Raw genomic sequence first — 24,403 nt, 5'->3', positions numbered from 1 at the left:
AGCATCCTGCCCAGAACTTGCATCCCTTTCATAAAAATCACTTTAATGGGTACCTGAAAGCAAGGCTGCCATCCCTCCGATGCATTGTTATATTTTCTGTACTAAGTAGTCCAAATTTAATTTTCGTGATAAATTCAGAAACCTTGCTCTAAGTGCCATAAGAAAGCTAGCTTGTTTTACTGCAGTCAATCTCCTGTCTCTTTGTCTACCAACAGTTCAAGTATGTTGTTTCAAAGGCTGCAGCCTGACAACATTTTAATACACATGTTTGTCATCTGCAAACATCCAAGGAGGAGATCCCTATATCCATCTTACCAAGACAGCAGCTGTGGAATCACAAAGTGAAGGAAGACTTAGTGCAGAATTATGAATATGACCTTCTGCTTCATCTGATTGTCCTATGAATTGTATCCTGCTGCCTGTACCTCTATATTATATAAAATATAACCATTGTGTATAATGAGGAAGGCTGTAGACGTTCCTCAACTGTAAATGTGGAGGAGAATTGAAAGAGAGGTGCATAGAGACTGTGACCTAATAGAAATTAATTAAGTCCCTCCAGAAGTCATTTTTGGCTCTCTTAAATGAGGCTGGAGGGCACCTGGCTGCTACTACTTGCCTCAGAAGCCTCAAAGACCCTGGTGATGCCAGGACTACTCCTGTGCCCCCTCTGAATTCCTAATCCAGCAAAAGTCAGCACATCCCATAAAAGGATGGTGTCTGGTCTAGTCTTCTGGGTCTAGCCCAGGGGTAGGGAGAACCAACTTTAGCAGCTGCAGATGTGCTAAACTTGGGGTACGAATGTGGGTACAGCCTTTCCTTTCATTAACATGAATTCTTTGGATGAAGTTCCTTTTGCTTGTTATCAATGATATCAACATGCTTCTTTCCTTTCCCCGTACCTCCATCCTACGGCCACTCCTAGTTTAGCCATCTTGCACAAATAAACTGGCTATACCTATTTATTACACACAATTCTTAAAAATTATGTAGCTGAGCCTCTTATGTAAATTTAAAATGCTTAGTGAACACTCTCCTAGCTACCTCTTTTTAAGCCTGCCTTACCCAGGCTTGTGAAGCATCTTGTAATGGGCAACACAACAGAAAATTTGACTGTGGGTTCGGATATGCTGCATAAATGTCACCACCCTGAATTTCTGCTGAGTGCTCTGTGCCCAACAGTTGCTGTTTTTCATTACTGAGTGAGGACCTGAAAAACAGAGCCATTAAATTGACTTCTGGTTCAAAGGGACTGGATTTTCTACTGCATGCAAAAAAATAAAAAAAGCAGCACAGCAGCCATCCCTTCCACTCTGGGGGGTGGAAGCATGGGTCACTGCATACAGATTTGCTCCTAGGTGCACAGTACAAAGTATATATTCACATCATAGCTCCAGGAGTCACAAAGAAACTGTCAGCTGGGTCTGCTCCTCCAAATATCACCTGAGGTGATATTTGCACACTTTGGCTTTTAACATTGTGTTAAAGCTTAGGTACCCTTTGCACACCCTAGTTTACACAGCTGATTATAACAAAATTGGTCCCAGTTTGCATTAATTGAAAGAAGAGAAAGGAGGCCCTGGCATCCATATGTCAAACAGCCTTTGCCTGATCCTTTTAGTACGGTCAGTCCAGAACGATCTTGCTGTGCTCAGTGCCGCACAGTTACATGAGCTAGAGACAGTCTCCAAACCAGAATTTTTCTGTCACAGCACAAGCACTGCTCAAAGTGCAGTTCTTTCCAACAGAAGCATTTAAAAGCTTCCCTCCTCCACCATCATTCTGTCTTAATAAAAGCCCTATGGGATTAGTTTCACTCAAACAGAGTTTTTGACAAGATTATAAGTGGCTGTTAAAGGTCCTTTACAATGGGAGGATGAAACTCTGATTTTGTTGAAGTTAATGGTAAAATTCTTCCTGACTTCAATGGGGCTGGTATTCACCCAAAATATGTAACCCTGGTTACAGCTGCTGATTTATTATTAGCGACAAAATTCACTTTCATAATGCTCCACATACTTACACCTCTATCTAAATGTTAATCAACCAACAAAACACTATAGCATAGCTTAAGTATCTGGAAAAAAAAAGTCAGGTCTACAAATTATTTCACTTATCATCCATAATTGTACATGAAAGTTTCATCAAAGCTTCATTATGTATAGCCTTTACTTTAAGAACATAAAGTGATTACTGATGTTCTGTTTCAACAAAATATAGACACATAACTGAATACCCATCCAAGAAAAGCACAGCAATTCAAGGAGAAATTCTTCACTCCAGAAAAGTCACCTTCAACTGTTTCTACTGGTGAATTAAGGAAGACGGTGCTTTCAAGAGGCCGTTGCTTTTTAACAGGCGGGGGAGAAGGAGATGTTAATGTCAAGGATGTGGCAAGGAAATAAATGCAGATGTTTGGGAGCCAGACATCTGCAGCAAGTGTGCTTCAAGGGGAGCACAAGGGACTCCGTCCTGCAAGAGCCTGTTTTAGGGCACTGCAGCCACATCCCTGCTGTTCCCACAGTTTCCCTCAATGCAAGGAGCATCTGCTCCTACTTACGGTAAAACTGCTGGGAGACTGAGCAAAGCTATCATCTCTCTGCTACTCTGGAAGTGCAGAAAACACTTTCTGGAGTATTATCTGCAGCTGCCAGACAGGAAGTGAGGGCAGTCACCTGCCCCAGGGAGCCAAAAGACAGATGCAGAAATTTGCTTTTTCTTATCAGCTACTAGCTTTAGTATGCAAACAAATTAAAACAGAGAGCTTGAAGGATAGAGGAGCAGAAAGTCAGTCACCAGTGGCTTTTGGGAGAGGTTAACTCAAGATAAGTGTTGAATAACAAAAGTTACTGATGAAGGGAACACAAGGAAAGTTTTGTTTGCATTGAGGTACTGCAGCCAGAGAGATAGGAAGCTCTTCTGCCTGTTTGCCCTAATCCCCAAACCAGCTCTGCCTTCTTAGTTCTTTATTTCTGTGAACTGCCCTTGCCCCTGATGAAAGGGAGCATTTAAATGCTGTGCTTTGGTCCCTGTGCTGGCAACTAGTACCTGCCATGGGGCTCAGGCCAGAATGGATGCAGAAGAGCCAAAGTGCCCTTCCCAGGATGAGGCCAGCCATCACTCTTTTCCTTAAAAAAGGCAAAATATTAGCCTGAAACTCATCTCCAACCTATCTCAACATCTTCTCAACATGCCTAAAAATAGTTAAGTGGATCCAGCCTTACCCGAGTCATACCTCACCCCAAGCAGCTGTCCGGCTCTCTGCAAAGGGAGACTTCGGGGTTGGGTCAGACCCTTCTTAGAAGCCAGCCCCAGGAGGAGCTTCCTTGGGTATCTCCTCTGACAGGACCTCAGCAGAATGATCTGAGCCCTCACAGCATCTCCAGTACGCACTCTCGCACACTTGTGCAGTATGAGAATAATGGAGAGTTGCTGGTTTGGGTTTTTATTCAAACTGTGAGCACGTTCTTAGGTTTGTGAAATTGCTCATTTATCTTTGACTCAGGACACAACTATTCACCCATTCTCCCACTGTGGTGTCTTGGGAACACTTGTACAAACAAACTGTAATTCCTCTTAAAAGGAATTTTTGAAAAGAAATAAATTCCTTTTAAAACAAGACTTGTTTCAGGCCCCAGCCCAGGGAAGCCCTGTGTGGCTTAAGTAAATGTAATGTGTGCTTATATGAGCCTATATATACACACACAAACACATACATATGTATATGTAAAGACCTTTCTTGGTTCTGAAGCACTTCCCACTCAGTCCTTACAAACCCTGTTGGTATTGGTTATAGTGGGTTACCTAACACAGAACAGAAGTGTTAGTATGCGGACACATGTTCAATCATGGTGTCGATGGCTATAAGAGTCACCCTGAAACCTGGCCTTGGTTGGGGGACTGTCTGCAGCCTGGCTCAGGGGGAAAGAAGCAATTATTCTCGGTAACTCAAACACCGTTTGCTCATGAATCTCCAGCACTGTGTTGGATAACAGGCCAAACTACAGACTCAGACACCTCTACATGGGATGTGGAGGCAGTTCAACATTGCTTCTCATTCATAATGCCAGTTGCACACTCATTTCCTTGGAACAAAGTGAATACAGAACAGAAATTAGATCCAGGAGCTGGAGTGAGGTGGTCTGCAGAAATTTCTTTCTTAGCCCAGTTTTACTTCATAACCACTCTGCCAAGAATACGTCCCTTTCCCAACCTTCCTATGATGCTGAGATGTGTTAACTTTACATACCAAAATGTGCTTTGAAAATGCCACAGGGAAGGGACTTTTGACGACTATGAGTTCCAGTTACTGATGCTTTTGTGAGCTGTGAATACATAATTCAGATGCATGGTGTACTTGACAGCAAAACTCTCATTTTAAACAAACCAAATCCTTAGCATAGCTTATGCTGAAGGGAGAAAACAAGACTTTAATTGCCTAGATTAACTGTGCTGAAGACTAGGTTATCCTGAGATGATCTGAGTTGGACAGGATTGATCTCAAAAGCTGTGCCACTATAGGAATGACCTCCCTGCCATGTAGGTGGAGTACCTTGGCATATCCAGAGCATAGGGCAGAGGGCATGTTTAGCCTCTAGACACAGGAAGAATGAAGAAAGGCAATAAAATAATCAATAGGACCATTATATTTTCTGCTCTTTGGTAGTGACTTGGGGGGTTATAGAAAGAATCACATTTCCAGCTCCTGGTAAAAGTCTGTAATAGAGGTAATACCTTTCATTCTACAGTAATTTTTTAATATGCATAAAACCAATGGATGGAGCAGCACTGAATTTATGCTTATCCATCCTTGCCATGCAAGGTGTCTAATGAAGTCCATAAGCAAGGTAAAACTTGCTGGAAAAAGCTCTGGTTTTTTATCAGACTAACTGGTGCAATAAAAAAACCAAAGTTTTTGGCAGTCAACTCCTTCTTTAGGTTCTCTGCCTACAAAACTTATTCTCCTAAACAAACTTTAGACCAATACGGCTATGCAGCTATGAATGCTATAGCACAATATCACACCCATATGCTTGATAGTTTCACTTAAAAACCTCTCCCCTTGCTAGTCCCTTATACATGACGAACTCTGCTTGACACCCCTGAGGAAGGCCTTCAAATCTTTCTGCTGCAGTAGCTTCTATTTTTACTGAATTTTTGAATTAAAAGCCGAAAGTCTTACTAGTACTAGCAGTGCTGACAGGCTGATGCAGTTGTTGCAGGTAAAATGGGAAACAACATCTCAACAGCCCACACTTCATTATGCCATGCCACATGTTTCCCTGAGTCTGCACATGCAACACGTTTTGGCTATGACCTCCTCATCAGCACGGCCCTTTGGTGGCATGTTCAACTATGAGCCAACTGCAATAAAGACAGTTGTTCTTGAAGTACTGTGTAAGACTGAACTATGAGCTTCTTTTTTGCTCTCAAGAGGCTTGTCGCAGATACTGGCTGAACCAGACGGTGACGGCAATGTCCAGTGCCACCCAACCATGCAAGGGTCATCCAACCCTTCCTTCCAGTGGGAAAAAAATGAAGTATATGAGGGAGAAGGGAGCACAGAAAGCTCCTGCAGGCACCCTAGGCAATGGAGGCTAAGGACTGCAGTGTACATGACACAGTGCACCTGTTCTCCAATTTTGATACCACCTGTTAGATAAATTGATCGGTACAGGTTTTCTGACTGGCCAAAGGGGCTTTTGTTCCTCCATTTCTACCTGTCAGTATGGCATGCGTTCCCCCCAGATGAGGGTTACCTGGCTGCATAGACACCTATTTCTTCCTCCCAGTTCACACAACCTTTATATTTGTATGGACAGGCACAAAACTCCACGCACTATTTTCTACAGAGAAAAAAGAGCTGGATTTAGAAAGTAATAAAGGGCGGTGGGGACCCGATGGGCAGTACCAGCCCATTTGGGATCTCTCTCATCTAGACGCACAGACACGGGAGGGTAGGTAGAGATGGGTTATGATCTGGCAACCCTAAATACAGAGCTGAAATCCTTGGTTATTTTCCACAGTTCAGACGAACGATGTAAAGCTCCAAACCATCTCACCACCGTTTCCTTTCAGCCCCTCACATTTAAACCCAGCCTCTTCTTATTCACCTCACATTTCTATGTCCACCTCCCAGGTCACCTCTTATCAAGATCTGCCTTTTGGGCAACTTCAACGCTCCTCCACACCCTGCATCCAGCCCTTTGACGATACGCTCTTCCACAGGGGAACATGTGCACATGCCTGTTTGCACGTACCCCTATTGGTGCTCAGAGGAGATTTTTTAGCCATCCAAGCAAGACTTTATTATCTGTTTTTTTTTGCCTGGCTTCTGAAATGCTACATGCTACTGATCAATGCAGCCGTGAAGTGCCAGGTAAAGGGGCAGGCTGTCAGTGCTCACTGCTCCAGGGAGAGAGCCCTCTGACCGCTCAGCTGTTTCACACCATAAATAATCATTGAACAGAGCTCAATTTACCATCTGTTTGCTATTTATGCCACCAGTGCTAGCATATCCTGCAGCGTAACCACCTGTTTGCTATAGTGCAACCTGAGAGAAGGAAGGGCCAAATCCCTAGTGATGCTTGACTGTCCCCATGCTAAGCTGTGCTGGTTTTAGTCAGGACAGAGTTAATTTTCTTCACAATAGCTGGTATGAGGCTGTGTTTTGGATGTACCCTGAGCATCATTCAGATCCTCCACACCTGACTCAGCCACAGGTCCCTGGCACCCACCAGCAGCTAGCTGGCCTCTGGCATCCCTTGCTAGACAGACACCTCTTTCCTCACCAACATTCTATGGGCTTTTCACTTCATCTACAGAAGCAAAGGCAGGATTGCAACTTATTGGGGTTTCTTGAGCTCCTCCTAAGGTGCACTATATTCCCTACCACACCCACGTAGGCAAAAGTGGAGGACTGAACCCAATTTAAATGCAAGTGTAGCACACATGAGCACACAACCTTGGGCTTTATGTGGCATGAAGAGGAAACTGTGCAAGTTCTCCTCAACAGAGATACAGGACCAGCTGCTGGCCAGAACATCCTACAGCTTTAAGTGACTGGCACACTACCCATCTACAGGCTACATGAGTATGGGGGTGGGAAACACCAATGGGAATAGGTAAGTAGGATGGACTTGTGACTAAACACAGACATCAATAGTAACAGCAGTTACCCTGTGCACCTTTTTCCATCACTATGGAAAAACAGGAACCTCTTAAAGTGTGAGTAGAAAGAAATAAGCATCTTTCCTACTGACATAGACATCTGAAATAATGCAGAGACTTAACTCCTTAAGAAAGTCTCTCCACTGCACTGGGAGCAATTCTGAGCCAAGAGGTTCAGCTGCAGCCATCATCATTACAGATCAGTAAAATCAGCTGAGGTGAATTCCACCCATCCTGCCTGCTGTACTCCACCACAGCATATTTTAGATTACTCATTGGCAGTCTAATATTTCAGCACAAACATAAATGTACTTCAGGGGACGGCATTTCTGATTAGGCAGACAAAGATTTTAATTTCAGTCTAAGTGAAATGATTAGGGAGTTCACTGTAATGTTATCCTCCACTGGTAATAAAAATAGATAGCGTAGCCATAACAATTCTTCAGCATCTACCAGGTACTTCCAAAACCTCCAGATACAGAAGCTGGGAACTGTCTGCAGATTTGGGCAAAGACAGAGTCACCAACGCAGCTGTGCTTCCCTGGGGGTTCATGGCGGGTACCCACCAGGGCACTGCTTCCCTCTGGCTTCTGTTCAGTCACCCTGTCCCTTCCATGCACACCCAGGGCAGCAGGTCAAACCCTTCTGGTTCATCTTTATAAAGCTGGGGGAGCGCAAGGGAATCTGTCAAAAATTGTATCAGCTAACACCCAGGGAAATTTGGGTCTGCCTCTGTGCTCAGCAAAGACCTGGAAGTAAAGCTGTAGCACCTCAAAGTCCAGGCAAGCATCTCCCTCTTCCCAGGATGGGCTGGTTCTGGCTTCAGTTTTGCCTTTTAATCAATTCTGCTCTTGCTGTGCGAATTCCTATCTCTGTGATGGAGATCTCTGCGGGGCTCAGCCCACTTTTATTACCGGCAGAATAGGCTATTGTCACACGCGCTACACAGGGACTATATTTGGGCAGGTCCTAATTGCCCGTTTTGAATGTATTACACCACGGTCTCCTCTGATGACTTTCTCTCCCTGTGGGTAACTCCAGCCATGGATTTTTCAAAACAACAAATCTCAGTTTCTTGAAGTATAACTTTTGAGAAATGGGGCAACATGCACTCAAAGCAGAGAGATGGGAACTGATAGGCTTGGTGTTAAAACAAGAATCCCACTGCTATCCTCAGGGAAGGGCCCTTCACTTTGTATACCCCTATTTTCTCTCGCTCTGTCAAAATCTGAATTGATGAAAAGCAGCTGAGAGACCTTGCCACCACAGCAGTTTTCCATCACTCTGCAAGATTCAGCCCAATGTGAAGAAATTTTTTTTTTCTTCTAGCTTTAGGCAGTTTGAAGCTTGAATATGAAAGAAAAGGCAGCAAGTCTAACATGGGGAAAGGAAACGCCTATTTGTATGGCTCGATAGCTCCTAATTAGTTTCGTAATATTTAAACAAGGCCCACAAGCATTGACAGATGCCTTTCTGCAAATATAAGTGGATGCATAAATGAAATAAGAACAACATATTCAAACTGAAGAGAGAGTCCTATCTAGATGGCTGATGGTTTGGGTTCATTTTAAAGTGTACATTGGCTGGTCACTCCTTGCTCAGGTCCACACAAGCAAACCTGCAGCTGGGAAAGGCTGCCTTCTGGCAAAGTCAGTCCTTGAGGACCCACACGTTTTTTCATAGAATAATTTTCCCTTAGGAAAAAACAAGCAAACAAAACCTTGCTTTCCCAGTGGAAGTCTTGAAAGCAGCATTGTATTTTCCTGTCCACTGGTTTTATAATCGCTAGCTCTACGGCATAAAATGGTTAGCTTGCTAATCAAGTGCTTCATAGAGGAGCAGACTTTGTGCTCACATGCATCCAGGACATGTCTACACTTGCACATACAATTTTAACGCTCGGTGCTAATGTAAGAACTGATATTTTCAGTCTAGATAAGCCCGTGTGTTCACTACAGAGCAGCAAGCAGCGTGGTTTTGCTGCCATCAAGTGGAAACCTGTCCTACACGTTGCTGAATTCCAAATGTCTTCCAGGAGCGGTAAAGATAACTGTATTTCAGGGCTTTACTAAAAATATTGGAGTTTCTTAACACCATACTGACAGTCTCCAGCTGATAAATTATACATCTGCAGATTAATGGGACAGATTTAACGGTAAACACTCTCAGGATCTCTGGCAACCTCCAGTCACCATAATAACATGGGATAAAATCTCTCAGTACACTCTGCAGATATATGACCATGTCATATTTTAAATCCCAAATTATAACAGATGTCTGGCAGTTGTAGTGGAAACAGAAGGGGTTTGGGGGCCTTTCAAAATGACAGTGAGAATGGAGAACCTAGCCCTTGTGATGACACAGAAAGATATTTCAGTATCTACAAGTTGATAGAGTATCATAAAATTTACCTATGAGCTGCTGGCAAAAAGTTAATTTAGGGTCCAGAAGTTTGGCACTAGTCAGCATGCATTACTTCATACAATTTCTGTCTTTTTCGCAGCTTTTTTTTTAGCGTTCTACAGCAAAGTTTATCAAAGCTTCTGTCTTTATAGCCAATTCACACTGAGTGAGAAAATGCAGCTCACTGAGACATGTTGGTTCTTTTCTTAGCCTGAAAAAGTTGCTTAAATCACTGTCCCCAGTTTTCAGAAGAGGTGCATGGAATAAATGAATTTTATGCTTTTTACAACATTTATTTCTCACATAAGATAAACTAAATATCTTTTAAGTTTCTAAAGGGAAAGAACCAAATTTTTGCCTCCATTCACAAAGCTATTTTCTCTCCAGATTAGTGAAATACGAAACATACTTCCTAGTGCCTTTTTTACCACAGTGCTCTTACTAAAAATAACAGTGGAGATACGGACAATACTCCCCTCTAGGGGCAGAAACAGAATTTGCAACATTCAATTCAGCAGTGCATCGTTTGTAAACGACATGACCAAAATAAAACCAATAGGGCCTACCAAATCAAAGACAGTCAGAATTATTAAGTCACTCCCTGCAGAGAACGCTGCTGCCTATGCAATCTGTCTAAAGCACATGTTGTGTTCCTATATTCATACAGAAGGGTTTTAATTCTGCTTGTATATAGAAGACCATTTATCAGCTTTTCCTAGCAACATATATCCCATCGACTTCTGACCTAGACAACATATCATCAAATGCAATATGCAAATTTCTCTTTATAAGTAAACACATGTATCATGAAAATGTATGTACTGACAAGTGCTAAAGCTGGAAGTTTGCTCAGCTGATCACACTCGGTATATTTGGAAGTCAAATAAGATGGAAGGTCAGCATCGGCTCAGCTGCTTCCCTCCTCTTCATTCAGGCAGCCAGATGCGAGGTTGGAAAAGCAATTCAAGCATCTCTGTCAATGACAGAGGGTCCAATTCTCCCTGCACGGATTACTCCTACGTACAGTCTGGGAAGCTTGCAATTCCTCCTTGGAAACGAGGGGAATGCAGAGCTAACAGAGGGTTGTCTCCACATCCCCAAATCCTGAGAACAGAGTAAGCCTGGTGGGAGCTACAGGAGATGGGGCTTATGCCCCATCTAAGACCCAGTACCTTCAACCCATGCAACCCCACTGGGACAAGAAGCTTACCCCCTCGAAACATCTGACACGGCCTATCTTCTCACGGAAAGCCATGCGAGGTAGCACTGCTGAGCCGTTGCCTTCGTCGGGACATGGGAAGGCAGGTGAAGGGGCTGGCTGCATGTCACAGCCACCTCTGCACAGACTGGGACCAGATCCCCAAAGCCAGCTCGCAGCGGAGCATCGTTCACGCTGCTGAAATGCCCATTATGACAAACTTCTATCCCTAAAGTAGCACAACTCCGTGCACGTTACAAAAGCAGTCTCCTGACTTGTGTTTAAACAGAATAGCATAGACACTCTTTTATTTTTAAAGTCATTACTTGCAATAGTGGAAGGCAAGCTATTTAAAAAGCTTTGCGCTCCATTTCTTATCACATACACCATGGTTAGTGGGAATTGATTTCCACACACATGCACACCCACACACAATACTCTACCAAAAAAATCCCCAAAAAAGCTATGTTGCATGTTTTTTAGGTTACAAAAGCATTCTGTGTTTTTCTGTAGCCTACATAAACATCAATCCCGAAGAACTTCCCCCCTATGAAAACCAGCGGCAAAGGGACTGAGTGGGACAATGGCAAAGCCTGTGTCAAAACCCAATTTTTTCTCCAGAAGCAGGGCACTGTTTTTTCCTCAATATACCTATAGCCTGTGGCACCCAATGTGACAATACTCTGCCATGGTCGCAGGAGAGGCACCTCCACAGAGTAACTCAGATTCAGGAGCAAGCTCACCTAGGTCTCACTCACCCAGGTCTTGCTCCACTGCCTTGGGTGGCTCAGCTTGTGGCCTCATGAACTGGTGCTTTGCTGCATTCCTTCAACACTGCAAAACCCAGTGCTTGCACAGCAATAGCATGCCTGCTGCCACACGACATCATGGTTTGCTCCAGGCTAACTGCTAGCCTGCTCTGGACCTTACACAAGTGATTGACACAGGTGATCTGGAATTGCCTCTGCAGCAATATCTGGAGTTGTATAGTGTAGTCCTAGAAGCTGGTTTTAAGGTCAGCACTACCAATATTTTTGTGAAATAAAGGTTTCTCTGATAGTTATTCTGACTTTTATTCATTTAAGCATGTATGTGTGTCCTCACATTGTTTCAGGAGTTTATTATAGCAGAGACCACTAACCTGGGGCTAATAAGAACTGCAGTACACATAGCCAAAAACTGGGCGTGTGTGTGTTCCTCCTTTTAAGCGCAACCTCTATCATGTCTAAGTCTTCTTAGCACTAGTGCAGTTACAAGTGTGATGGTCCAAAGCTGTAAGGATTTACATAAGGATATCTTTCTTCTCCTAAATCTCTTTTGCTTTTAAAAGAAGAGATCTAAGTCTGGGGCCTAAATAAATAAATTAATAAAACAGGTCAGAAGAACCTGAAAGAAAACTTGGGAAGCTCTAAGTTCCTGCATATGAAAGTCCAGCCTTCCTGTGCCCCGACAAGTCTTAACCACTCGGTCCCAGGAGCGAGCTCGAGGCTCACCCTCCCAATGTGCAGCCGTGGATGGCTGTTGGCTTAGCCCCACAGAGCTGGCCCCACAGCAGGACGGGGCGCCGGTGGGCGCTCAGGTCCCCTTTCTCTTTGCTGGGGGCTACCTGCTGAAAACTCGGACATCTCAGCACCTGACCTCATGCTCCTGAGCACTTGGCCATGTCTCAGGCACCACTCTGGGCTCGTATGCGAAAAGCTTAGAATAACACTTCGTTGCTCTAGAGGTTTTTCCTTTCATCTCTTTTTTCAAGTGTTGTCCTTATGACTATGCTCTGGGAGAAAACCCTGTTGAAGATAGACGGCAGTCTTAATTACTACAGGCTAATTACCTTTAATGAGCAAATTGCCATACCCCGATGTGGGATTTGGCCTGAGAAGAATTTCAGACACTCCTCCAACATCACCGATATTATAACTTATATCTAGGTTATACGATGATGAAGCTCGACAGTATCCTCTAATCAGATGAGGAACATGACCCTGAAGATCTGAGACAGTGATTTGCTTCTCTGCCAATATAATGTGCTGGCTTTGTTTTCAGGAAAGTACTTGCTAAAGCAGCTTCACAGTGCTGCTAGCTTATTTCATTTATCCCTATGATGATTTGCCTTTTAACACTATTAATGAAATCGAAAAAATAATAATAAAAGCTCCAAGGGTTCAAGATGTACTGCCCCAGAACAAGATCTCAGTTTCTGCCCTTGGAGGCAGTTCTCCTGCAATCAGCACTGCAGCTGCAAATACTAACAGTAAGAGAGAACAGATCTTCATAAAAAAACTGGACTGAATCATCAAATCTGTTGAGAATATGCCTTCCATTTAATCAAAGGAAATATTTAAGCGCTAGCAGTATTCAGAAGCTACAAATTAATTGGTACTTGTAGGCAGCAATTATGTTTTCTACTTTTCTTGATATTCACATAAATATGTGTGAAAGATTGGTTGCCCAGCTTTACTATGAGTGGGGGAAGTGGCGCTCCCCACACGTATTTGCAGAGCCTGTTAGGAATCTGCATTGGAAGAAATCGATCCCGGGTATTACCTCATGGTATACAGCAGGGTGCCATCATCCTCCAGGCGCAGAAGTTTGTTTGGGGTTGTCATGTTGTGAGCGATAGACTTCTTGCCATTGTGGAAAAAAGTGTCCGGGGTCCAAATCTTACTGGCGAGCAGGTTGTTAAGAGGGAGGCGTTGCATAGGGCCTTTGAATCGCAACCTTTCGTCTTTCCAACTTTGTCGAAAAAAGACGTCAATGGTGTATTCCTGGCACAAAGAAACAGTGAAGGTATTGCAGGGTCTGAATAGGAGCGATGGTTCCAAAAATGATTTTACAATGGAGTTGGCAGCCATGCACTCAGACTTACCATTTCTGTGTCTGACACAGGGCCAAAACTGGTAACATAGATGTCTGTTTTCACCTGAGTTATTCTCTCTGTAATAAATGCAGGCTGTGAATTAGTATTTGCTTTAAGGCGCAAATATGTGTTTCTGATGCATTTCTCTATTAACAACTTCTGAATCACTCGAAAATTCCCAAAACCTTGAAATTAAGATGTTTGAGGAGGAATTTCATCCCTGATCAAATTCAGTTGTTGAACCTTGGGAGCCCATGCTTTCTTTTTATAATCAGGAGAAAGAAAGAGGCCTTTCAAGGGTGCAATTCCTCTGACCAACAGGTTTTGATCATCGAATCACAAACTGGTTTGGGTTGGAAGGGACCTTAAAGACCATCTAGTTCCAACCCCCCTGCCATGGGCAGGGACACCTTCCACTAGGTCAGGTTGCTCAAAGCCTCATCCAGCCTGGCCTTGGACACTTCCAGGGATGGGGCATCCACAGCTTCTCTGGGCAACATGTTCCAGTGCCTCACCACCCGCTCCGGGAAGAACTTCTTCCTGATACCCAATCTAAACCTCCCCACTTTCAATTTAAACCCGTTCCCCCTTGTCCTGTCACTACAGGCCCTTGTAAAAAGTCCCCCCCAGCTTCCTTGTAGCCCCTTCAGGTACTGGAAGGTGCTATAAGGTCTCCCCGGAGCCTTCTCTTCTCCAGGCTGAACAAGTCCATCTCTCTCAACCTGTCCTCATAGCAGAGGTGGTACAGCCCTTTGATCATCTTCGTGGCCTCCTTTGGACTCACTCCAACAGGTCCATGTCCTTTTTATCCTGGGGGCCGCAGAGCTGGATGCAGTACTCACAAGAGGGTCTGAACCACCTCCCTCAACCTGCAGGCCACACTTCTTTTGATGCAGCCCAGGATACTCATATTGGATACCTAACATAGAATGCACTGCAGTGTATCTTGGAAAGACCTATTCCCCCTGCTGGCATGAGTTATCTGCCCAATTTCAGATATCTATATTCTAGACCACAGTTACATGAAATTAATTCTAAAATCAAGACACTAAATCTTTCTGGCATCTTTTCAAATCCAGGACTAATTTAATTTAAGGGCAGAAATTTCAGGAGTTCGTTACATAAGATATGAGCATCGAGCCCTATTTTCAAGCATGTCTGTGTAAAGTGAGAGGAGAAGGAGAGAAAGGGATGAAAGCAATGTGTTGGTCTCACAAGAGGAAGGGGTGGGGGAAGCCAGATTAAAAAAGGGCCAGGAAGAAACATAACAGATGGTTTACACATGGGTAGAAGATGAGAGAAATCTGGGGGATAGAGAGCTGAAGCAGGGCTCAACGAGGTTAGGATGGCAAGAAACTATTCACATGTTACGGTTTTAAAATAGCTGCTGTAGAGGTTATCAAAATGACATATCAATACAGATCTGCTGTAGCTGACTAAAAATGGATGGTTTGGGGATCTGTTTTTAACAGACTTCTGTTACCAGCATAATTTTATACATGCTGACCGGTGAGGGAACCTTGCAACAACTTGCTAGCACTCTGTCTCACTCACCTTAGGGAGTACCAGCAGGAAAAGAAACGAAAACTGTATTCAGTTCACCCATATTGTCCTAGCCCAAACTCAGATGACCTCAATAACTTAAAGAAGACGACCTTCAGTGACCTCTGTATTGTGCCCTGTTTGCCAGGAGACAAATGTACTTTCTGGGCTGATGAAATTCAACTCCCTCGTCAAGGCCCATGCCAAAAGCAGGCACCCATGTGGGAGGGCATCACGTAGACGATGGTCCTGCATAGTGGGGTACCCAGCCACAGCGGACATCTTATCCTACCTCCAAGTCCCGGGCGCAGTCGATTGTCGTAGCCGTCCAGCAGACCATCCAAGATCCTGGTAAATATAGTGATGTTATCATTGGTGTCCTCTTTCCCCGATGCTGTTGGCGTTTGTGAGAAGCTATTTTATGGAAATGGAAAGAAACACATCAAAAGCCACGCTGACATCAAGGGTCTTCAGTCTCATGGGAACTTTGCGATGGAGCCACTGGGCCTCTGCCCTCTCCTGCAGCTCCAGCTGAGTGGCACAGGGAGCTGGGGCAATTTCATCACTGCTATAAGCAATCATAAATAGCTCTCCCTGGAGGAGTAGGACCCAAGGAAGGACCCATGCCATGGAGGTACAGACCTGGGGAAATGGATGATGGGATGCCTAAGCCCACTGACCCTCTTGCCGTAACGGCACAGGGAGATCCCCATCCCCTTTGCTGCCCTGCCCCACCTCAACCCTACCCCTTCCCCGGAGCTGGCACATCTCCATCCCCTGCAAGGAGCAAGGTCAGCTTTTTGGGGCCAGCAAAAGCTGTTACTGGTTTGTGCCCCAGGTTAGCTCTCTGGTCTTTGGGAACTGATTCAGCTGGCAGGGGAGCTGCATGAGCAGCACGGGTTTGCCTGGGGACACTCCTTCATGTCTGCCTGAAGGTACTCTTTAATCCTTACCTACCAAACAGCTTCTAATTTCCAGTTTATGTAGTTTATATCCAGAATAAAGGATGAGCTCTAACCTTATTTGAGAATAACAAACTCCAATTGCATTCAAAAATCCCACCCCAGATCACTGGGATATCTGAAAAAAAACATTCTGCAGTACAGAAACACTGTTCTTCATTCCTCCTCTCTCTTTTGCATAAATTACTCCTCCATTGTAGTATGCAAATAACAGCAACATGTAGTGGGCCTCATTCCATATCTTTTGGGCCAGATTTGGTTTTATTCTGAACTCTTCTTTATTTCATTGTTTTATCCATGCCTCAAACCTAGGAAACTGCTCACAGCACATCTATAACTTGCATTTTTAAGAACATGTGATTTTCATTTAAAGATGCTTAGGAGAATTTCCTGCCTCCTAATGCCTTTTCTTACCTCTGCTTACCTAAACAACAGACACGTAAGTTTATCCATACGCATATTTCATCTGCAGCAAGCAACGAACATCTACTAAGACAGAAAGTCTGCTCACACTGAATGCTGATTCAAGCTTCAGTCTCTGCTGAAATCACCAACAAATGCTCCAGCTGCAACAGGGCACATGGCCCTCCCCAGGAACCATACTCTGCCTCATGCACCCTGCCAGCAGACAGGAATAATGCTCCAGCAACCTGAACTCGATGTGAGCCAGTCACCCAGAAATAAAAAAAAAAAATATTAAAAAAATTGAAATTCCATATTTATTTACAACCAGTGCCCAGGGAAATAATTCAGTAAATAAATAGAGAATCTCAATGCATCCCTCTGAACAGCTTGCCTTGCAGAATGCTTGTAACATCTGCGTCAGGCTTACCTAACAGGACAGGATTTATACAGAAGGAAAGACAAGGAACCTCTTTCTAGTTTTACCTGCACAAGGTTTACACTAAAGGGACCCTGCTGACATCCTTGTTGTGGGTCTGGAAGTTTTAGCGATACGACACCTTTTCCCAGGATGAGCTGCTGGTGGCCATGTAGCCCTTCACAGACACAGGGACCTCCATTCCTGTGCCTGTTCCCTTTACAGCTTGTGTGCTTCTGCTGGAAACAGAAAGGATTGCAAAACCTCTCAGGACTGGGAGCAAGGCTGGGCTGTGGGAACTCTGATCCAAATCCCTGGAACTCCAGAGCACATGCAAACCCCTGGCAAGGAGGCTCCTCACAGCACAAGTGCGATGCTGTGACCCTCAACAAGCTCGATGCTGGAGAGCCCAAGGCCACCAAGGAGCTTCCCTTCACTGCAAGCAGAGGCACAGCCATGAACCTCACTCATGTTTTCAGGCTGTCCCACATCTACATGCTCAAAAGAACAAATATTAATTCTGTTTTCTATACTGTGACCACAACATCTAGCAAGTAACTGAGGCAGACAACATTGCAGACACATTTGGCTGCAATGATAGCCAGTTAATCCAGCAGATGCAAATCAATTACAGAAACGTTAGAGATCCTTGCAGGCTGGACTGTTCAAGACAAAAGACTGTATTCCTTTTCGTCAGTTGCAATCAAAGGGATTCACCGCATCAAAGTGGATATTTACAAGCAGCAGCCTAACACATACACAGGAGACAAGTTACAGAGGCTCTTCCTATGCAGCGACCATAACTCATGTTTTGGTAAAATTCTATAATACTATTTTAAACTTTTCTCATTTATTTTAGCTTCCTTTTTTTTTCTTGTAAGAAAGAGATATGCATCATGCTGTTTGCCTGCTTCACCGTATCAATGTAGGAGCCCTTTTTCATTTTCTGATGCATCTGACAAAGAAGCAGAGAGATCAAACTTCATTTCATTCCTACAAGTTTCATGAGAAGCGGTGACTAGACAAGGGGAGAGTGATCTAAATTAGTGCCTCATTAAGTAAAAATGTGAGGTCAGCAGTCATCTATTCCCTCTGGCTCACTGACTGGGCCAGTCAGCACACATGTAGCTCAGAAACAGCCTCAACAAAACCAGCCCACCTTCTCTCTGCTAATTAAGAGATACAGAGGAGACTTGCAGAGTGATTAGGAAAGATCCTGGGAGAAAAGGACCGCAGAGGTAAAATGTAGATGTTGCAACGGGAGGTGGGAACAAGGGAGGCCAGATGCGGAGCCAGGATTATTGCAAAGGTACGGTGCTGGGGGCACAGCATACAAAGCTTCACCAGTTCCTCTGCACTTGAAAAAGCTTGTTATTTTTAGTGCTTATGGCTGAATTCAAAGCCAGTTGAACTCAGAGGAAAGATTTCCATTGAACTATTTTTGTGAGGATGGGACCAAATATACTTAGTTCTCATAACGGCTCCTCTTAATCTAACAAGTGTAATAGATGCTGCTTCCTTCTATCTCAGCTATGTACATCTTCCACGAGAATAGTATGCAAACCTCAAATGCTGAAAGGCTTTAACATCTCCACAAGAAACACTGATTAATAGATGAAAAAGATGGAGAAACAACTAGGGTGAAGACTCACAGAAAGTCTGTACTTCACCTGCAACACTACAAGCCGGTTTATATTTGGCAGATCGCCTCACCCGCAAAAGAAAGCATCTGATGCTGAATGTCAGAGAAATGTCAGTATCATGTGAAGTTGCATTTGTAGATGGATTACTGTTTGCCATTAATGCAAACAATGCTTTTTCTTTCACAGAAAAGTTAGTGTTTAATTTTGAGATTGCTGGTGAAATAGCAGCTCACTTTTTGGAGTAAGTGCTGAGGTTGTCTTTTATGACATGAGACTTTTAAACTGCACTTGCAAAGTTAGGTGCATATATTAGATGCTATAGCTCTACTAATAGTGAGAAAACAGGTGATATCCTAAATTATTTCCACTCAGTCAGACATTATGTTTTATCAACATATTAGTAAGTGAGCACATTATTGCCTCTCTGCAACCAAGAGATGTTTTATAGCAGACACTTTCAGTTATGGATAAAAATAAACCTAGAAAAGAACTTTAGGAAAATGCTAAGAAAATTCAAAGATAATTACATTTAAAGCTCATTACTGAACATAAACTAAACCAACCAGGAATACTTCTCATCACATTTATTTAATATTGCAATTTCAGGGTGACTGAAAAAATCCAAAGCCACAGATGAGGCCCATCAGTGTAAAATGTAATAACTCTCTAAAGATTCTCAGCTACCTCTTCTGAGGAGTTCTTCGCTTACCATTTGAAAGATCGTTGTCTTTTTTGCCATCTAGTCAAAATCATGACAGGTACTATTCATAGCTTAGTCGTAATAGAGGAAAACGTATGGTAGATATTTCATGATTCTCCCAAAACTTAAAAAAAAAAAAAAGAAAGTGACACCTGAAAAAATAACTGAGGAGTATTTTGCGACTTAAAGTTTGGGGTTTTTTTCTCTCTCTCTCGAGTTTCCAATAGCTTGGTTTGATAGGTTTGGAATTATACCAGAACTTCAGGCAAATCAACAGTTTGTGGAAGAGACAAGAATGCACTTGCACACTTTTGGATACTGTCTACTGGCCAGACATGAAAAGATTTACTTTTCTAAGTTAGCTTCTTACTATCCCTTTCTTACAGATTCTTGAGACCTGAAAATTCTGATATGTTGTGAATTTGTGCAATGAAGATTCGATTCTTCCACATCATTAGGATAGGGGAGAGAACTGACTGAAAGTAATGAAACTTTAATGGTCTTGGCAGATCCTTAAAGAATAATTTAATTCTTTATTTAGCAAGAGCAGTGTTTTACTACCTTGTGGGAACAAGCAATTTGTGAGCAGTGCAATGAAAGCCTGTTTTTCATAGGGCAACGTCTTATCATCCTCACCCCCTTGCACCGTAACACCCCGTTCAATATCCTGAATTTCTCCCAGTCGTTGAACACTTCCCAGTACTCTCATCTCCCCAAGTCACTCAGCTGCAGCTTCACTAGGAGGCAACGGCAATGCATGCCAGGGCTGATCCTGCACCAAGCACGTGTTGGACAGCCTGCACATACGTTCCTGCTGTTTGGCCAGCCGGCAGGGCAAGCGAAACAGAGATGCTGAAGCAGGAGCTTTCTGTTTGGCAGAGGGATTGACTGACACCTGTCTGCCTCCTCCAAGCAGTTCTAGGTACCCACTTAGTTTTCCAATTATTAAAATTGTCTAGTGGGTTCAAAAAGCTATCTGGAGACGTGGAGGAGGAAAGGAAAACAGAATAAAAATAAATAAATGGCTCAGTATGACTGCATAAGCATATGATAATTCTTACGTTAGTCTTAAAAATATGAGGAAGAACTCCCTAGCATCTGCAAGTACTTGGGAAGGGATAATGCAGCAGAACTAACTGCTTAGGGCTGCAAAGACTAACTTCAAATAACAACCTGAAGGAGAGGTATGTTTAGCCTAAATAGCAGGATTAGGTCTTAGTGATAAGGATTATGAGCTAGTAGGAATGTATGTGAAACTACAGACAAGCCATGGTCTGAAAGCTTACAGTGTACAGAGAAGTGTTGCACTAGCTACATTTAATTGAGATCTTCTGTTTTCTGTGTTTCTACTATTATAAATATTATTAGCAGATGGCAACTAAGCTGTGGTTACACCAATAACATCCATCCCCCTTGGTTTCGGCTCTTGGGCAGTTTTCTGAAACTGCACATCTAAAATGCAAACACACAGGGACTGTGCGTCACTAGCACGTCCCCAGAGATGTCCCCATGGACAGTCTGGGGCTTGCAAAAAAGATTTAGGATGCAGCAAATTTGGCCGGCATGGGGCTGATGTCCTCCTCTCAGGGACATCTCAGTGCAGGCAGTCACCCATCGTGCCAGCTCGTGCAGACTCGCAACTGCGTGAGCTCCCCGAGGGCCAGAAAGTGCGAGATGCTGGGCAATGCGACAGCACCCAAATTATTTTGAATTTCCACTGCCCCAGCACCCACCTTCTGCTTGGTTTTGTCAGCCTGACTTTGTGGGCCTCGCACTCATGAAGTTGTGACCGAATTCAGTGCAATCCTTCACATAAAACAAATGGGAGGAATCAGCCTCTTGTCTCTTCTGGAAACACTCTTCACAGTTATATTTGGCTTTTAATTGTTTTCTAGTTCTGTTATTACTATTTACTTTCAAGACAATTGTGAACTATCGTGAAATACTTCAGTAAAATACCTTGACTCGTTAGAGCATTACCCAACTCAAGGCTGAATTCAAGCATGTTTGAAAAAGCCTTGACTCGTGCTGGACCGTTTCTGCAGAAGTAGACTCATAAAACCGTTACACCAATGATGGTGGCGGGGCTTCGCATCCTCTTTGCGTGTTATCTGTATCTTTGAATTTTAATTCAGTGATTTTCCTCTAAATGACTTCTACCAGCTATGCCTACAGTCCTTCTCTACCGCCTATTGATGTGGGTAACTCTCGATAGTCATTCCACATTTATGTTAAACATTAATCACAGACTTTTGCTGAGATTTCTGAAGTAGCCTAGGAGACTGAGATACATAATTCCTGTTTATTTTACCAGGCATGGTGCATCAAAATCCCCCAAGGTGGCTTTGGCTATGTCAGCAAAAACTGTATTTATGATTTAATATAAATATGGAATGACTATGGAGAATCATAGACAAATCTATGCCTTCATCTGTAATGTCCTACTGTATTCTGCTTTTTAATTTGCACTCGTTTGACCGATCACTTTTATCTAGCACATTGCAAAACACACTGCAATGTAACAATGCAGTCCAAACATGGATGAAGCTAGTAAAGAAGAACCTGGTAGCAACAGCAACTATTATCAGTATTAGATTCTTGCAGTTAATATACCAGCCTACATGTAAATTGTACCATTCTGTCCCGAAGAGTCAGTCCCAAAGCACTTAGCAAATTATACTCTGAAACTGCTTCTGCCTCTGAAACAGAAGTGCTGTAGCATCCTCTGTCTTTTGAGCAGGGTCAAAATTCAGCCCTAAGGCAACGTGTGAATGGTGCAGCGAATCGGAGCTGCTTATCTCTGCAGGCCCAGACTAAAATTACTAGAACAGAAATGGGGGGGCAGAGGGGAGTGTTACGTGATGATCTCATTTTAGTGCACAGAAGCTTTTTGAGTAACTCGCAGAAAACAAGTGTCCTAGTTCCCCTAACTGTCCTGTTCTGATTATCTCCCAGGTTATGGGTCACATCGAATCCTACCTGGGACTTGGATTGAGTATTTGCTTTGGAGTAGAAAGGGAGAGTTAAGCCCTCTTTTTTGGCAGCCTCGCCTACCTACTCTTCTGTTAGAGGAGTAACACAGTTAAAAGGCCACACACCAAACAGGTCATGCTCAACTACTGCAACATGCTGCCTTCTGTGAAGAAGATAGGCATTCAAAAGGACTTAAGATTACAGTCCTCAAGATTTTCTCAGTGTGGTAATACTTGGTCAAATTACAACCCTGCCAAGACAAGTTTAAAACCAGTCATACACTATCTAAGCCATCTTCACGTCTACCACAAAGTCCAGGGAGAGTTTTGCCTTAGACCACAGTGAAAGCAGGACCAAGCTTTTCCAAGGTGAATAAATCAGTATGCAGCTCTTTGCACCCTTTGTGGTGCACAGCAGTCCTACCGCCATTCATATAAGCCACTGTGGTCACAGGCCTCCTGTCTCCACAGGACACACGCTGGAGACAGAGCTAAGTTTTCCTTACAGCATAGACAGTCATCACTCCAAGTTCAGTCTTTCTCCTAGTTCCAATGTGGAAAAAATGCCTTTGCTTGAAATCAGAAACTGATTTGCATCTCCATTTTGTATCTTCTTATAGCAAGGAATTGATGGGTGTGCTTGTGAATCAGCACGTAGGGAGGCTTCATTTTTTTCTGGTGAAATCATAAATAATTGTTCTCCTCCACAAAGCAGAATCAACCTACGTTTCCAGAGCACTTGCAAAATGCTTTTTCTAGACTCCATTGCATAGCCCGATTTTGGAAAGTTCTTAAGATCGCTGGCGTTAGGAAAAAACATATAAATAGGGGTTTTCTGTTTGTTTCTTTTTTTTTTTCTTAAGAGCTATAGTAGGAGTATTTCTCCAATACGGTTTTAAGAACATCACCATCAGGAAAGCATCCAAAGCAAAAATAAGAAAACAGGTTTCTTTGTTACATGCTTCAGGGAAACACAATATATTCTAGCAAGTTTCAAACTCAGTCATCCTTCTGAGCAGTCACGATCTTGGCTTACTCACTAGGAAAGCCTGTACCAGCTAGCAGCATGCACGCAGGCCGGCTGTTGGTGTGTACCAGCCCTGCACCACTGTCTATCGCCTGCACTCGCCAGGTGAGAGGGAAGGTGCAAGCCCTCCCCATGGCTGCCACGGGGGCAGGCAGCACCGCAGCCCCCGGCTGTGCTACCCCCAGGTCAGAGCACGCAGCAGCTGTAGGCCTGCTCCGAGCTCCCCCAAGTCTTCCTGCAAGGGTGCTAGGGGCGTAAAGAATGGATAGGAGACAGGAGATTTGAGCAGGAAAGGGAATCGCTCCTTCCCCCTGACACCAGCACGTTAAGATGAAATGCAAAGCCCGCTTGTTTTGTTTGGCTGTTCCGCACTGCACGGAGCCAAGGTTTTTCATTTCCTTAAAAAAACCCACAGCAGTAAAATTCAAACATGATTGGCAACTCACCCAAAGTGGCTGGCCAAACTCATGGAAACGCAGAAGAGGAAGAAGTTTTTGATCATGATAAAGCCAGAGACCATCCCATTGTCCATTCCAGAGGAGAGGAGGAACGCAGGTGGTGGCTTTGGTAGAGGTGCAGCTGCTCACTTTGTTCTTACGCTGCAACAATACAGAAAAAAAAGAGATCATTTATTACACGGACAAACAGCAGGATAGCAGAGTTCAGCTAAACCGCATCTTCTGCGATCTGTGTTTTTCACAAACTTATCTAGGCTTATGTAAACATCAGCTGTTTATGTAAAATTGTATATCTTCAAGGACATGTTTTACCTTCTGCTGACAGCAAACTGCAAAACAGGAAAAATTCTTAGTGGCCCAGTTTTCCCTTATTTTTGTCCATCATATAAGTAACTAAAGAAATAGTTACCATTTCCCAAATGCCAGTTTCGACCCTTTACCTATTTCGACAACTTCCATACGCCTGCAAACCCAGGGCTGCGTGCAGCCTCCGCATCCCTTCCTTCCATCGCAATTTTTTCCCATTAAATACCCATCTTCCCTTTCCAAAAATCCCAGTTGAAATGCCAAGAAACACCTACAGCTTCTTGGAATTCACACTGCTGATGCACAGCTTAGCAAAACGAGGGGGGCACTGGGAGGGATGGGGGG

The 24,403-nt window shown here is 43.6% G+C and overlaps 1 protein-coding gene across 1 annotated transcript in view; it reads right to left on the bottom strand.

The window, feature by feature from the left end:
* The window catches only part of LOC104504676 (gamma-aminobutyric acid receptor subunit alpha-5-like), a 46,909-nt gene extending 22,654 nt beyond the window's left edge, over positions 1-24,255 (bottom strand). Inside the window, 4 exon segments of the mRNA XM_010148167.1 lie at positions 13,316-13,536; positions 13,638-13,705; positions 15,463-15,584; positions 23,741-24,255. Of these exon segments, the coding sequence (XP_010146469.1) occupies positions 13,316-13,536; positions 13,638-13,705; positions 15,463-15,584; positions 23,741-23,826 (497 nt within the window). The 5' untranslated portion in view covers positions 23,827-24,255.
* Between the last annotated feature and the right edge of the window lie 148 nt (positions 24,256-24,403).

Source organism: Eurypyga helias, unplaced genomic scaffold, assembly GCF_000690775.1.
Source record: "Eurypyga helias isolate BGI_N326 unplaced genomic scaffold, ASM69077v1 scaffold19273, whole genome shotgun sequence".
NCBI classification, from domain to species: Eukaryota; Metazoa; Chordata; class Aves; order Eurypygiformes; family Eurypygidae; genus Eurypyga; species Eurypyga helias.
This window is presented reverse-complemented; position numbering and strand designations above follow the sequence as displayed.